The sequence below is a fragment of the Chlorocebus sabaeus genome, chromosome 7 (assembly GCF_047675955.1).
Source record: "Chlorocebus sabaeus isolate Y175 chromosome 7, mChlSab1.0.hap1, whole genome shotgun sequence".
In the NCBI taxonomy this organism is placed as follows: domain Eukaryota; kingdom Metazoa; phylum Chordata; class Mammalia; order Primates; family Cercopithecidae; genus Chlorocebus; species Chlorocebus sabaeus.
This window is the reverse complement of record NC_132910.1, coordinates 95,863,082-95,880,483: the sequence shown is the minus strand read 5'-3', so window position 1 is coordinate 95,880,483 and position 17,402 is coordinate 95,863,082. Positions and strand designations below refer to the sequence as shown.

General features: G+C 36.3%; 1 protein-coding gene across 4 annotated transcripts in view; it reads left to right on the top strand.

Moving 5' to 3' along the window:
* ANAPC10 (anaphase promoting complex subunit 10) overlaps positions 1-17,402 on the top strand; it is a 135,187-nt gene that overhangs the window by 14,889 nt on the left and 102,896 nt on the right. For all 4 annotated transcript variants that reach the window (XM_073017654.1, XM_007999900.3, XM_073017655.1 and 1 more), the window contains exon 3: positions 1,650-1,740. In XM_073017654.1, the coding sequence (XP_072873755.1) occupies positions 1,650-1,740 (91 nt within the window). The remainder of the gene's footprint in view (positions 1-1,649; positions 1,741-17,402) is intronic.

Sequence of the window (17,402 nt, the reverse complement as noted above, 5' to 3'; positions counted from 1 at the left end):
GGTATTTTTTACAGTATTGTTTGTAATAGCAAAACATTGGAAACAACCTAAATGTTCTGGAGAGATGTGGTGAGATAATTATGATATTTCCAGACAGTGGTGGACTATACAACCTTAAAAAATATGGAAGCTGTTTATGTCAAGTTATGTGAGCTAATAAATATTATATTATTTAACATATATAAAATGTTTAGAATGTGCCTGGCACATAGTTAATGTGATCTCAGTGTTTGTTATTATTATGAATTTATTGATATGGAATAAATATTCATATGGAAAAAAGTCTCCAGATATGTTAAGTAAAATTAAAAAACACCAACATACAGAGCTATTTATTATATGATATCATTTGTGCAAATAAAGGGTAATAAAAAGAATACATATATGACTGCTTGTATATGCATATAGTATCTGTGGAAGGGCATGCAATAAACTGAGAACATTAATTATATTTGGAGAGGAGAATGAGATGGTAGATAGTGACTTTTCACTGTGTCCTGTTCCTTTTGTATTTGTTCCATAATGAATATATTACTTAGTGTAAAATTGAAATGTAAATTAAACTTATTTCTCTTATTGAAAAGTATGCATTTTACCATTAAATCAGGTTCATTTCTAGAATTAGTATGAATTATTGTGGTTTTACTCAGGAAAAATCACAGGATTGTACAACTTCATTTATCTAGAATGGCTGGAGAATATGGGATTCTGGGTAAATTTAATTTTGAGTAATCAGAATTTTAATCAGAAGCATTTGGTTTCAAAATATATATGCCTTTTGAAAACATTTCTAAGTCATCCTTTTTCTTGTATCAGTAAGTATGGCATATTGAACTTACCAGAATGTGTTGATTTTTTGAGGATTTTGTGCTTAGTCATTCTTACTATCAGCTTGCAAAAGCATAAGAAACTGAGTTTGAATACATACATTCTTTAAAATATATCCGGCTGTTTGTGGTGACTGACGCCTGTAATCCCAGCACTTTGGGAAGCTAAGGCGAGCGGATCACCTGAAGTTGGGGGTTTGAGACCAACCTGACCAACATGGAGAAACACCTTCTCTACTAAAAATATGAAATTAGTTGGCCATGGTGGCACATGCCTGTAATCCCAGCTACTTGGCAGCCTGAGGCAGGAGAATCACTTGAACCTGGGAGGTGGAGGTTGTGATGAGCCGAGATTGTGCCATTGCATTCCAGCCTGGGCAACAGGAGTGAAACTCCATCTCAGAAAAAAAAAATAATATCTCCTAGAAAGTGTTTTTTAAAAAGGTGACAACAAAATAACTCGATCCTAATATAGGCTTTGTATGTGCAAGTGATATTTCTCTAAGAGTTGAGCTCTGAATAAAAGGGTAGAAGAATTCTGGTTAATTTAAATTTCACAGCTGGGTGCTATGGCTTATGCCTGTAATCCCTGCATTTTGGGAGGCCAAGGCAGGAGGATCACTTGAGGCTGGGGGTTCAAGGCCAGCCTGGGCAACACAGCAAGACCATGTCTACAAAAGAAATAAAATAAAAAATAAATTTAATATTTGTGACCGTTCTGTTTATCAAAATTTCTGGACAAATACATATGTTAATTTTATATTTTTCATGTATAGTTCTTGCTTTTTCACAGGCATTTATTAACACTTTTGGTGTTTTTAGGATTTGGAGTGGATCAGTTACGAGACGACAATCTAGAAACTTACTGGCAATCAGATGGTTCCCAGCCTCATTTAGTGAACATCCAGTTCAGGTAATACATTTTCAAATTTTTCATCTAGTGTAGGTTATAGACAGAGAAATCTATTTTATTTACATAAAAACTAAAGATAGAAATTACAATGAAATACACTTTTTAAACTCTGAAGTCTTAGAGATTATTTTTCTGTTCGGTTAGATCATTAGCATTTCAAATTTACTCTGTCTTATTTTTTATGAATTTTCTTATGGTATGTTGCATAGTTCCTTTTATGTAGATATTTCTCAAATATACTTTTCAATATAATTTATTTTTTGAAGGTACTTCCAGTAAAATATGTTTTGCTTGTGGCCCAATACAGTGCCTTGATGTATCATATTAAGTAAACCCTGAGTGGTGACTGTAAGTTTTTTAACTGTGGAATATTCATGTAACTTCTCAAATTTTTACTTTTATTTGGAAAAAAAAAATTTAACTTAGAACCTTTCAGGACATTTTCCTTTTTGAAAATGCCTTTTGAGGAGAAAGGAAAACAGCCACATGTTTGTCAATGCTTTGCATGTATTTATTATCAAATTTTTAAAATTTTAAATAGAGACAGTTGACCACTATGTTGGCCAGGCTGGTCTCAAACTCCTGGCCTCAAGCATTTCTCCCACTTCAGCCTCCCAAAATGCTGGTGTTCCAGGCATGAACCACTGGGCCTGGCTGAATTTATTGACATAGTTGGAAACCAGTTAACTTGGCTATCTTGTTCCATTTATACCATCTTTTCTGTATTGTTTTGTTTTGTTTTTTTTGAGATGGAGTTTTGCTTTTGTTGCCCGGGCTGGAGTGCAATGCCGTGATCTCGGCTCACCGCAACCTCCGCCTCCCAGGTTCAAGTGATTCTCCTGCCTCAGCCTTCCAAGTAGCTGGGATTACAGGCATGTGCCACCATGCCCAGCTAATTTTGTATTTTTAGTAGAGACGGGGTTTCTCCATGTGGATCAGGCTGGTCTCGAACTCCTGACCTTGTGATCCACTCGCCTTGGCTTCCCAAAGTTCTGGGATTACAGGCATGAGCCACTGCACCCGGCTTATACCATCTATTTTAACGTGCTATAGCATTGTATTTTTAGTTGTTTGTTTTTATTGTCCTAGAGTACAAATCAGCAAATTTCCAGCAAGCCAGATAGTGAATATTTTAGGCTTTGTGGGCCATCTCATCTGATTTGCAGCTACAGTGCTCAGTTCCAGTATTATAGCACAAAGGCGGCCCTACACAGTGCATAAATGACATAATTTAGCTGTTCTCATTAAATTTTATCTTACAAAAGCAGATGTTAGGCAGGATTTATTCATTTTCCTTCTGACTTCTGTTTTAGGTTAAGGGAGTACATGTGCAGGTTTGTTACATGGGTAAATTGCCTTTTGCTGGGGTTTGGTGTACAAATTATTTCGTCATGCGGGTAGTAAGCATAGTACCTGATAGTTTTTCGGTCCTCATCTTCTTCCTTTTGTTTACCTCAAGTAGGCACCCATGTCTATTGTTCCCTATTTTGTATCTATATGTATTCAATGTGGTTTTTTTTTGTTTTTTTTTTGAGACGGAGTCTCACTCTGTTTCCCAGGTGGAGTGCAGTGGCACGATCTCTGCTCACTGCAACCTCCACCTCCCAGGTTCAAGCGATTCTCCTGCCTCAGCCTCCCAGGTAGCTGGGATTACAGGTGCCCGCCATCACGCCCGGCTAATTTTTGTATTTTTAGTAGAGACAAGGTTTCACCATGTTGGCCAGGCTGGTCTCAAACTCCTGACCTCAGGTGATCCACTCGCCTCGGCCTCCCAAAGTGCTGGGATTATAGGTGTGAGCCATTGCACCCAGCCATGTATTCAATGTTTAGTTCCCACTTATAAGTGAGGACATGCACTGTTTGGTTTTCTGTTTCTGTGTTGTCTTAGGATGCCAGCCTCCAGCTGCATTCATGCTGCTGCAAAGGACATGATTTCGTTCTTTTTTATGATTGTGTGATGTTCCATGGTGTATATGTACCATATTTTCTTTATCAAGTCCACTGTTGATGGGCATCTAGGTTGATTCCTTGTCTTTGCTATTGTGAATAGTGCTGCAGTGAACATGTGTGTGTATTTGTCTTATGGTGAAATGATTTAAATCCCTTTGGGTATATAACCAGTAATAGGATTGCTTGGTCGAATAGTAGTTAATGGTTTAAATTCTTTGAGAAATCTTCAAGCTGCTTTCCACAATGGCTGAACTAATTTACATTCCCACTAGCAGTGTATAAGCATTGCCTTTTTTTCACAACTTCACCAGCATCTGTTATTTTTTTGACTTTTTAATAATAAACATTCCGACTGGTGTGTGAAATGGTATCTCATTGTGGTTTTGATTTGTATTTCTCTAGTGATTAATGAGGTTGACCGTCTTTTCATATGCTTGTTGGCTGTATGTCTACTTTTGAGGAATGTCTGTTCATATCCTTTGCCCATTTTTTAATAGAGTTGCCTTTTTCTTGTAAATTTAAGTTCCTTATAGATTCTGGATATTAGACTTTTGTCAGATGCATAATTTGCAAATATTTTTTCCCATCCTATAGGTTATCTGTTTACTCTGTTAATAGTTTCTTTTGCTGTGCTGAAGCTCTTTAGTTTAATTAGGTCCCACTTGTCAATTTCCATTTTTGTTTTAATTGCTTTTGGAGTTTTTGTCATGAAATCTTTATTAGGTCCTATGTTCTAGGTATTTCTAGGTATTTCCTAGGTTTTCTACCTGGGACTTTATAGTTTTTGGTTTTACATTTAGGTCTTTTATAAATCTTGATTATTGTGTATGGTGAAAGGGGGGGTCTAATTTCAATCTTCTGCTTATGGCTAGCCAGTTGTCCCTGTACAGTTTATTGAATAGGGAGTTCCTTCCCCATTGCTTGTTATTGCCAACTTTGTTGAAGATCAGATGTAGATATGCGGCTTTATTTCTGGGTTCTCTAACCTGTTCCATTGGTCTCTGTATCTGTTTTTGTACCAGTACCATTCTCTTTTGGCTACTGTTATTTTGAAGTATAGTTTGAAGTTGGGTAATGTGATGCCTCCAGCTTTGTTCTTTTTGCTTGGTATTGCTTTGGCTATTGAGGCTCTTTTTTGATTCTAGATGAATATTAGAATAGTTCTCTGATTCTGTGAAAACTGTCAGTAGTTTGATTGGAATAGCATTGAATCTGTAAATTGCTTTGGGCAGTTATGACCATTTGTTTTTTAAACAATATTGATTCTTCCTATCCATGAGCATGGGATATTTTTCCATTAGTTTGTGTCATATCTGATTTCCTTCAGCAGTGTTTTGTAATTCCTGTATAGATCTTTTGCTTCCTTGGTTAGCTGTATTCTCAGGTATTTTATTCTTGTTTGTGGCTGTTTTGAGTGGAATTGTGTTCTTGATTTGGCACTTAGCTTGGATGTTACTGGTGTATAGAAATGCTATTGATTTTTGTATATTGATTTTGTATCCTGAAACTTTGCTGAAGTTGTTCATCAGATCTAGGAGTCTTTGGGCAGAGACTATGGGGTTTTCTAGGTAGAGAATTACATTGTCTGCAAACAGAGATAGTTTGACTTCCTCTCTTCCTATTTGAATGCCTTTTAATTTTTCTCTTGCCTGATTGCTGTGGCTAGGACCTCTAGAACTATGTTGAATAGAAGTGGTGAGAGTGGGCATCCTTGTCTTGTTCTGGTTCTTAAGGGGAATGCTCCTTCCAGTTTTTGCTCAGTATGATGTTGGCTGTGGGTTTGTCATAGATGACTCTTATTATTTTGAATTATGATCCTTCAATGCCTAGTTTATTGAGGATTTGTAACATGAAGAGATGTTGAATTTTATTGAAAGCCTTTTCTGCATCTCTTGAGATGATGATGTGGTTTTTGTTTTTCGTTCTGTTTATGTGATGAATGACATTTGTTGATTTGCATATGTGGAGCCTGTCTTACATCCCAGGAATAAAGCCTCCTTGATTGTGGTGGATTAGCACTTTTTTGATGCGCTGCTGGATAGAGTTTGCTAGTATGTTATTGAGGATTTTTGTGTCGATATTCATCGAGAATATTGGCCTGAGGTTTCTTCTTTTACTGGGTCTCTGCCAGGTTTTGGTATCAGAGTGATGCTGGCCTTAGAATGAGTTAGGGAGGAGTCCTTCTCAGTTTTTTGCAATCATTTCAGTAGGATTGATACCAACTTTTTCTGTACTCTGGGGTTCTCTGAATTTCCTGAATTTGAATGTTAACCTCTTTAGTGAGGTTGGGGAAATTTTCATGGACAATAACCTCAAATATATTTTCCAATTTGCTTGTTGTTTCTCCCTCTCTTTCGGGGACCCCATTGAGTTGTAGGTTTGGTCTCTTTACATAATCTCCTATTTCTCCGAGGTTTTGCTCATTTAAAAAAAAATTCTTTTTAATTTTTGTCTAACTGAATTGATTTGAAGAACCCATCTTTGTGCTCTAAGATTCTTTCCTCAGCTTGGTCCATTCTGCTGTTAACACTTCTGAATGTATTATGAAATCCTTGTAGTGAGTTTTTCAGCTCTATCAGATCAGTTTGGTTCTTTCTTAAAATAGCTATTTCGTGTTTCAGCTCTTGATTCATTTTTCTGGATTCCTTAGATTCCTTGGATTGGGTTTCAACTTCCTTCTACATCTTAATGTTCTTCATTGCCATCCAGATTCTGAATTCTGAATTCCAAATGTCTGTCATTTCTGTCATTTCTGTCATTTCAGTCTGGTTAAGAACCATTGCTGGGCAACTAGTGTGCTCATTTAGAGGTGAGAAGACACTCTGTCTTTTAGACTTGCCACAATTCTTGCTCTGTTTTTTTCTTCTCATCTGTGTGGGAAAATGTTCCTTTAATCTTTGAAGTTGCGGTCTGTTAGATGGACTTCTTTGCTTTTATCTTCTTTGATGTCATGGAGGATTTGACTGTGGTGCAAGTTGGATTTAGTTGACTGTCTTCATTTCTGGATGATTTCAGGATACCAAGGCTCAGCTCAGCACTTGTGGGTTGAATGCTGTAATCCAGAGGGCCTTTGACCAGACCCAAAACCTTGTTCTCTGGCCCTTCAATTTAAGCAACTGCTGTACTGGAGGGGCCACGGTGTTCCCAGTCTGCTGGCAACAACACTCCAAGGAGGGGTGCAGTCAAAGCAGTCAGGGGAAGTCTGTGGGCAGATGTATGCTGGCAGCAGCCCATCTGCAAAAGCTTTCTGATGGTTAGGTGGGGTCTGTTGGTGAAAAAACTGTGGCAGTGGCCACCGGGAAGCATCCCAGTAGGTCATCTGAGGCTGTGCTACAATCAGACATGGCCAAGCAGGGACCCTGGGAGAGACTGGCAGACAAGGTGTTGCTCAGATCAGACTGGCCCCATTCCATGGGTAAGATAGCCCTATCTTGTCCAGGTTCAACAGTCAACAAAGGCCAAAGCCACCTAGAGGTACATGGCAATCCTTGGGGGACAGGCATCCCTGGCTGTGCTCCACTGCAGCCATTCCCATGCCCAACCCTCTGGGCTCCACACAGACTGGGGCCCTGTGCCTGCTAACTCTCCCAAGCAGCACTCCCTGCTAGTTCAGATGCCCGTGAGGGTTATGCGGCCTCCTGCAGCTAGAATTCTGGGGATACATGGTGAGAGTGGACTACTCCATGCCTATTTAATTAATTCCTTCCCCAGGAGCTGCTCAGGGCCAGAAATGAGTCCTGGTGTTCAGCAACCCCATTCAGGGTTCCTAGCTTACTGCCCTTTCAGCCCAGGGTCTGCTTGGTCCTCCCTCTGTCCACTCTCAGTGCCTTCCTTCCGACAGTCTGCTCAGAGTATGCCTGTCTTCTTGATGGTCTGGTCTCTTGGTGAATGAAACTCTTCCTGGCCACATCTAGTTGGCCACCTTGGCTCTGATCAACCCTGAGGTTCTTTTTAAATAAAAGTTTTATTTCTTAAGATGGTTGCTAAAATTAAAATGACAGTTAAGTACTAGTCTCTTTATAGTAAATAATAAATATGTTATAAAGTTGTAGTTCTATATTTAATCCACTTCTTCTCCTTCCTTTTGAAGAGTGTAAACTCAAGATGGGAAAGGAGGACAAAGCCAGAAGTGTGAAAGATATTTAAGTAGTTTTAGATGACAATGAGTTTAGTTTCAGTTAACAGCGTGATGTCATTGCTAAAAAAGCTAGTATGATTTTGGGATGCAATAAAGTAAGCATAGAATGTATGAAGACCTCCTGGTATATTGTATTCCGTGTCGGCTTCCCCTGCTAACACTGATAAAGAAGGTCTAGGATGTGCTCAGAAGAGAGTAGGCAGAATAGGGGATTGAAGCCAAACCATAATAAAAAAAAATTTGGAACATATGGTCTGCCGAAAACTTTAGGGGACATGGTAGCTTTCTTTCCATAATTTGAAGGGTTTATACTTTGTGGAGGAATTAGATTTTTTTGTATGTGTCACCTCATAAGAAAAAACTTCATCCAAAAGGTAAGAGCTACACAAAGACCAGTTATGGCTTAGTATAAAGAAAACTTTTAAAAATTGGAACTGATCAAAGATAATTTATCTGCTTGATAGTAATAGTTGTTACCTGTCAGAAAAGTTTTGAACCTGGGTATTTATTGGAATAAATGATGGTTAGATATGTGATCCTCTAAGCTCATGTTTAGTCCTATTGGTTCTGATTAGGTCTAATTAAAATACATTATGCTTCACTTACTGAATGTTTAGCATACTTTTTTTTTGTGAAATAGCTTTAAATGTTAGAATGTGAACATAATTTAAAGTATGAAGTATTTCCAAATTCAAGAATAGACACACTAGCAATTAAGTATCACAGGGCCTATACATGGAAAATCTAATTTGGAACATTTTCATAGTTCTTGATTTTTCTTTGGAGGAATCTCCTGTTCTGTCAGCCGTGCAGAAATTGCAAAGAAATAATCTTCATAAAAATTTGAATAGAATATATTAAAAACTGTTACCTATTACATAAATAAATGAAGGGAAAAAGCCCTCTGCCCTCCTCAAAAAGAGAGGTAATTTTCCTTGGCAGTTAGGAGAAAAAAGTCTTAAGGGGGAAGGAAAAAATATAATAAGAAAATGAAATGTTCTTTGAGTGTGTAATTTTGTGCTTAAATGGAAAATAGAGAAACTTTTTGCTTTTATGAAAGATAAAGTGAATTATTTTCTATTTGTAAAGGGCTAATTCTCTTGGGAAGAATTTCAAAATTTGTTAATAATTTTTAAAGGAAAATTGGGGAGTAATTTAGTTTAATATGGATTATATGGATTAATGTACTTGTTTGCTGATTTAAAATACTGTTTGCTGATAAATACTGAAATATTAAGCTGAGTAAGAACAAAGCAAAATTTGTGCTTTTGTTTGATCTGCCTTCATCAAAATTCCTACAAATTTTATTAAATGTAATCTTGATATTTTTGTCATGGTAATAACAATTATACATTTTAAAATTATATTAAAATGATTTCTGTGTCACAAAGAAATTTATTGAAATAGAAAAGGATAGAAGAATGCTGAGAAAAATATTGAAAAGTTATGCTGGTTTGCTTCATTTTCAAGAGAAATTTTGATAGTTTACTAATGAAAGATAAATTATAAATTTTTTAAAAACCTGTATTTCCTAAAACTTGGGTTGAATGAAAACATTGATAGCAATAAACTCCATTATCATTTAAAGCACTTTGAACAGAAAGTGCTTTATAAATTTAATAAAATCCTATATATACTTAAATACCAACATATGTATGGGTGTAAATTGCTTAAGCCAAGTCATACAAATTAGTTTATTTACCCCCCTCCCCAAATTACACTGTTGATAAATTTTAAACTTTATAATTTTGTGAAATTTATACTTTTGCTTGATCATCTCTTTGGATTAATTTTAGGTTTTTAAAAAGTATCAGGTAACAGGTGAACAACAGGACCTATTGCCTGGTGGCACTAGAGTTTCAGCAGCTTAGGTATCTTTGTAAAAAAGCATTTGTGCAATTATAGAGTACTTTATTGCATTTTCCCCTTATTTTTAAAAGTAGAACAAATGAAAAAATTAAAGTGCTGATGTCATTTAAAAAATAATAGGTTGGGTGCAGTGGCTCACGCCTGTAATCCCAACACTTTGGGAGGCTGAGGTAGGAGAATTGTTTAAAGCCAGAAGTTCAAAACTAGCCTAGGAGATAAAGCAAGATTCTGTTTCTACAAAAAATTTAAAAAATTACCTGGGTGTGGTGGTACATACCTGTAGTTTCAGCTACTCAGGAAGCTGTCATGGATCGCTTGAGCCAGGAGTCTGAAGCTGCAGTGAGCTTTTGTCATGCCACTGCATTCCAGCCTAGGTGACAGAGCGAGACCCTGTCTCCTAAAAAAAAAAAATACATAATAGATGCTAGGCTTAATCACAGTATATTAATACTTGTGAATACATTATAAATCATTAGACTCAACTAGATATTCATTGGACTTTCCTAGTCACCTACATATTGAATTATGAACACCAAAAGGAAATGTTAAATATTTATTGTCAAAGATTGTGACTGAACCATCTGGTATAATTTAGGATTGTGATTTAGGATTGGGTAGTTTTTTTAGCACTTGAGAACTAACTTTCCTACCTTTATTATATAAATTCAGCATTCAGCTTTCTTCCATTTGATCATCATCCATGTTTTCATGAACTTTATTGAAAAAAATTGTATTACAAACAAGTTTGAAAGAGGTTCAATTTGGAGTTTATATTTTGTTAAACAAACTATTTGGTTCCTTAGATGTTTTTTTCTTCACATAGAAAATAAGCAACTCTTGATTTATGTAGCAGTTTCTCAGCTAGTTGAGCATGTAGGTTTTAGAAATAATTTATATGTATTACTGATCTGTTAAGGTGAACATATATTGTAACATATATAAAGTAACATTATTTTATATCTCATTGTCTTTTTAAATTAGAATAAGCTCTTTCTCTGCTCTGGATGAGGACTTGGTGGGGAGCATATAGCACATTTTTTGGTAACATACCCAGTTTTCTGTTTATTTCAAATGACAGAATATATTTTAGAAATAGAAGTGTTCAGTTCTAGTGAATACTGAAAGCCTCAATCTTGCTTTCAAGTTTCTTTTAAGGTTTATTCCTCTCCCTAAACTTGGGCCTGTTGCAAGTTGGGTGTAGTTTGCTTCACTTACCATGCCTAGTTTTTTTTTGTTGTTGTTTTTTGTCCTTTCACATTTCTGAATTTGTTAGATCTGCTAGTATGGGAGTGAAGAAGAGGTCAGAAAAGAAGGAAAGTCTGTAATTGCCAGTTCTGTCTTGGTGATATAGCATTGGTGTTCTCTGTACCTGGCTATATATTTAAAGCTATTATCTTATGGATGCTTTTGCGGGTTCAGAGAATCAGCCACCACATTCACTTAATGCTATGGATGATTCATCTGCAGTTCTCTTATTGAGGGTATATTAATTATCTTCTTTTTCACATGGTAGTACCTCCAGCTTCCTGATGAGGATTATTCATCCTTTCTAGAAAGAAACTAAGGTAACCTTTCAGGTTATCAGGTTATGAAGTTCCCTTTTCCCAGTTTCCTGAGACATTTTTGGATTTTCTCAAATGCCTTTTCTGTATCTATTCATACAGATCATACAGTTTTTCTTTATTCTGTTGAGATGGTAAATAATCAAATTCAATATTTAATTATTTATTTAATATTTATTCTGTTGAGGTGGTAAGTAATAAACAATAAAGATTTTTTTATTTGTAGTAAAATATTTAATATAAATTTACCATTATAGCCTTTTTATTTTTATTTTTTGAGACAGAGTTTTGCTCTTGTTGCCCAGTCTGGAGTGCAATGGCATGATCTTGGCTCACTGCAACCTCCGCCTCCTGGGTTCAAGTGATTCTCCTGCCTTAGCCTCCCAAGTAGCTGGGATTACAGGCATGCGCCACCACGTCCGGCTAATTTTGTATTTTTAGTACAGATGGGGTTTCTCCATGTTGGTCAGCTGGTCTCGAAATCCTGACCTCAGGTGCTGTACCCTCTTCAGCCTCCCAAAGTGTTGGGATTATAGGCTTGAGCCACTGTGCCTGGCCAGCCATTTTTAAATGTACAGTTCAGTGTCCTTAAGTACATTTCAGTGTTGTGCAACTAATACCACCTCCATCTTCAGAACTTTTCATCATCCTGTGTGGAACCCATTAAATCATAACCATCCAATTTCCTCTTGTCTCCAGCCCATGATAATCAGTGTTTTATTTTTTGCCTCTATGTATTTCACTGTTCTAGGGACCTGATATAAATGGAATTATACAATATTTGTCCTTTGGTGTCTAACTTATCTCACTTAGCCTAATGTTTTCAAGGTTCATTCATGTTGCAGCACGTGTCAGAATTTTATTCCTTTTTAAGAATGAATAATATTCCATTGTGTGACTGTGCTACATTTTGTTTATCCATTCATTTGTCAGAAGACATTGGGTCGTTTCTACCTTTTGGCTGTTGTAAATAATACTGTTATGAACATTGGTGTGCAAATGTCTGTTCAAGTACCAGATTTCACTTCTTGTAGATATATATCTGGAAGTGGAATTGCTGGATCATATGGTAATTCTGTGTTTAAGTTTTTGAGGCACCTCTATACTGTTTTTCACAGCAGCTGTACCATTTTACCTTCCTGCTGGTAATACACAAAAGTTCCAGTTTCTCCACATCCATGCCAACATTTGATGATAGTCATCCTAATGAGTCTGTCTCATTATAGTTTTGATTTTCATTTCCGTAATGATTTGTGTTATCAAGCATTTTTTCATGCGCTTCCTGGTTATTTGTGTATCTTCTTTAGAGAAATGACTACTTAAGTCGCTTCCCTCTTTTTACACTGGGTTGTCTTTTTGTTGTTAAGCTGTAAGACTTCTTTATATGTCCTGCTGCAGTTGCTCAGCTTTGCCATTGTAGTGTTAGCTCCCATAGACAATGTGAATATGACGCAGTATCACTTGGTTTCAATAAAATTTTGTTTATAAAAATAGGTGGTGGTCCACATTTGGCCTGCAAGCTGTAGCTTACCAAGCCCTGCTTTAGAGCAGCAGTTCTCAAACTTTTTAGTCTCAGTACTGCTTTAAACTCTTACTGAGTGCTCCAGAAATCTTTATATATATATCTCATTATTTACTATTTTAGAAATTATAGATTAGGAACTTTAAATTATTTAGTTATTCACTAAAAATAAACAATAATTAACCTATTATGTGTTAACAACATAAATAACAATTTTATGAAAAATAACTGTCTCTTCCCAAATAAACAACAGCAACAAAAAATAGAAGAGTGTCATTGTTTACATTTTTTCGTGAACCTTTTTGGTTCACAAAAAAACAGCTGGAGTCCCATTTCTGCTTGTTCATTAAATCTGTTACAACATCCCATGTCAGATAGCCTCTGGAAAACTCTACTACATATTGATAAGAGAATGATTCTGAAAAAGGCAAATTACATCTTAATAATATTAAGATAATAGTTCTGACCTTGCTGATCCTCTGAAAGAGTCTTGAGGTCCTCCGCAGGTCCCTAGACCACTCTTTAAGATCATTTCTCTTGGGCAAGATTAGCCTCATTACTAAGACTTGACTCGTATGGGATCGCAAACGAATGTCTTAGGTATTTAAAGAGGTCTTTCCACTTCGGTTTTTGGGAGCTTTAATGATTCACAGTCCTCTGTGCCTGCTGGAAATTGTTTAGCTTACTGCTTTCCAGTAATTGTTCTTTCCCCAGTGCTTGGTCTTTGCCTATCCTTGTGAAGTTTTGCTGTATGCATGTTCATATTGTGTTCAGGCATAAAATGAAGGGGACCCCATGTATATTTCTGGAGTTTTCCTTTGTGTAGCTCCTTCGTCATCAATTCAGTAGACTGCCAGATTCTCTTTGGCTTCTCCCTCTTCACATTGCAGTCCCGAAATTGCCTGCAGCCAAAAACCTACTTGTTTGTAGGTCTCACCTCTTGTGTTTCCTTTCTCTCAGGACCTAGAGGCCTGTGTTGCCTGTTGCTCAGCATCTGTGGATGCTTCAGATATGTTCTCCAGTATTCTAATTGTCTGGAGGTGGGAAGGCAAATCATGTAGCAGTTAACCTTCATGAGCAGACATCTCGGACTTTCTTGTTTTATTTTATTTTACTTTTTCTTAAGACCGTATCTGCTGAAAATTGTGCATTTGGTCTCATATATCCTTTCAAAACATGGTCTTTGTTTTGTAGTCTTCAGTGAAAACTTTCATTTTAGCATCCTGTTAACATTGATACAGAGGACATTTTTCACTTCTTTTTTTGAGGTGGAGTCTTGCTTTGTCATCAGGCTGGAGTGCAGTAGCGCAATCTTGACTCACTGCAGCCTCCACCTGCTGGGTTCAAGCGATTCTTCTGCCTCAGCCTCCCCAGTAGCTGGTACTACAGGCACACACCACCATGCCCAACTAAGTTTTGTATTTTTAGTGGAGACAGGATTTCACCATGTTGGCCAGGATGGTCTCAATCTCTTGGCCTCATGATCTGCCTGCCTCTGCCTCCCAAAGTGGTGGAATTACAGGCGTGCGCCACTGCGCCTGGCCCGCATTTGTAACTTTTATACCAGGAACATATATGGAAGAATATAGTTATTTATAAATATTTGCTTCTGATTTAAACGACTATGTGGACTCTGTTTATTTTGTCACAACCTCCTGGTAATGTATCTAGCATGTTAAGAAGAATGATTTTAAAAACATGTTTTGTAACTATTTTGTTTTTTTACATTTAACTTTAAATGTAAAGCTATCATCTATCAAATATATTTAGCTAAGTTTTGTACCTTAGGGTTTATTAGTTACTCTTATATAATGTTGTCATATAGACCTGGATTAAGTTCTGGCTCTGTGTTTTACTAGATGTGTAAACAAGGACCACTTGCTTAACCTGATGTAAACCTCAGTTTCTTCATGTATAATACAGACACAGTAATGCTGTATTAATTAGAAATCAGAACTTCTAGTAACATAGCTTTTGATAATGGTGTTTTCTACAAGGTGGAAATTTGTTTCTTCTACCTCTTTGTGTAAGAGGAGCCTGGCAGTCCAGAAGTGGTATGGCAGCCTCACAGTGTGTTTGTGGACCCAGTTCCCTTCTCTTTTTACATTCCTTCATTCTTAGCTTGTAGATTTTATCCTCAAGGTTGTCTTATGGTTCAAGATGCCTACTGGAATTCCACCTATCATGTCCATATCCCAGGCAGCAGGAAGGAGTAGATACGAAAGGTAAAAGGGGCATGTTTTTCTTTTAAAGAAACCTTCTTTAGTACACACCATCATTTTGTTTAAATCTTATTGGCCATAACTTAGTCATATGGCTACACCTAACTTTAAGGGAAGTTGGATCTTTTAGCCAGATATTATGAAGAAAGAGGGGATAAAGGGATTTTAGGTTAGGCATCTAGGAATATCTGTCACTAATGTCTTCCTTCGGAATTTCATGGGTTCCAAACCTGATGAGAAATTATTCAGTAGGTGCTCGTATCTGCGGTAGCAGGAGGAGGCCAAAATACCAACTTTATAAAATGGACAGAACTGATGTTTGAGAAATATAACTGCATTTTATCTTCAGTCAAGTGTGTTTCCTATTATTGAACCCTAGAATTAAACAGTCTTACCTATCCAGTTATACCACTAGACCAGGTAGCATGTGCCTTTATTAAATTGGTGGTCTGAAAGAACAAAGCAAACGTTTGGTTCCTGCTAGAAGCTCTTTCTCAGGAGAAAGGGTGTAGTGAATGAGGGGATAGAGAGCGTCCAGGAGTGTTACTTATGTCATCAGAAATAGGGAAGTATTGCCCTCTTCCTTCCCCGCTCTTGTAATATCTTATGCTACAAATATAGCATGATGCCTGGCATATAGTGAACATTTACTATGGAGTGATTATTATTATATTGATGGTTTTGAGCAGTTTGAGCTACTGCCACTATGTGTAATAGTCTGTACGTTTAATGGTATCACATACATTGCTATTTGAAAAATAGCATGCTTTTCCATGAAATACTATTTTTAAAATTCATCGTGAGATAAAATTGATCAATGGTTTTAAAATTTTTTACTCTACCTTTTAATTGTTTTAAACTTTTGGTGAGGTCACAGTTTCCTATGCAAATTTAATGAAACTATTTATATAGCAAATCATACATACGATTTCTGTGGGTATGTGAACCTTACGATAATAACTCATGGCTTAGATAAAATTTAAAGAACTACAGTCACCTACCTATTACTGTAAACTTGTATCAATGACTATTGAATGAACCAAGCACAATTAATTAAAAGGAAGTTTTGGTTAAAATCATGTGAGGTAGACAGATACATTTTTTAATTTCAACTGTGCCCTCCTACTAGCTTTTTGACCTTAAGCCAGTTACTAACCTGAGTGTTATGGTTTTTTTTTTTTTTTAATCAGAAAAACAGAGATAATAATAGTTCCTATTTGATAACATTGAGAAATAAATGAGAGAATATGTATAGAGCATTACTTCTGGGTCAGACACAAAATATTCACTTGCTCTTTGCTGTTACTGTTTTTCTTACCATTAGTATTTTTAGTATTCTTTGCTTTTCTAACCTTGCCCTGATCATCTTGAAGGCAGTGAATAAGTGTACCTGAATTTCACAATTTAGAAATGTAATTATTCTGAGCAAAAAACTTGATCCTTTAGATCTGCCTTCCTTTTCTTCCTTAAAAAAAAAGTTCTTAAGAGCCATCTTCGTGATCTTTGATCTCTTCATAAGAAGAAAGATCATTTACTTCCTGCTTATGGCTCATCAAGGAAAAAGGTCTTCAAAAATTTCCTTTCTTTCTTTGCTTCCTCTCCTGTCTCCTTCCGGGCTCAGCAGAGAGAAAGATGTCAGTTTGATACCTTTGGCCTCTTTTAAAAACCTAGTAATGGTATTTATCCTGTCAGCAGTTCCTGGGTATTTAGTGTTTTACCTCTTGATCTGAGGAAAAGTCTTTAACTTTCCGTATTGCTTTCTAAAGAATAGCTTAGGCTGCAGAAGTTTGGTCTCCTCACTAAGAGCTACAGAGCCCCTGCTGTTTTTATAGGCTGACTTTTGACACAGACTACTTCTGTTCAAGGAGCTCATTGTTACTAAGTTAGTGCCAGTTTATACTAGAACTTAACTTTTAAAGCACATGTAAATAGATTTCTTAATGGGTTTTTGGGTAGGTTTTTAAGATCACCTAGATATATATATATATTTTTTCCTGGTGGCCAAATAGTACATGCTCATTTTGAAAAATTGTTCAGAAAATATAAAAATCATAAGAAAATAAAGATCTCCTATGGTCCCATCCCGAAAACAGTCAATTTTACTATTTTTGGCTAATTCCACCTAGGTCTTTTTCTATACACAAATATAGATTTACATGCCTTTAAAAAATTGTTGTTTTCCCCCAAATGTGATTCTTTTGCATATGTTGTTTTATAATCTTCTTTTTTCTAGTGTAACTATGTATGTACACGATTTTTAAAAATATTTGTATAGCAGTTCATTGAGTGGATATAATGTAATTTATTTAACCAAAACCCTATTGCCGTGGATATTTAGGCTGTTTTTAATTTGTTAGTGATTTAATCACAGGACAAGATTTTTCTGCATCCATTTTTTC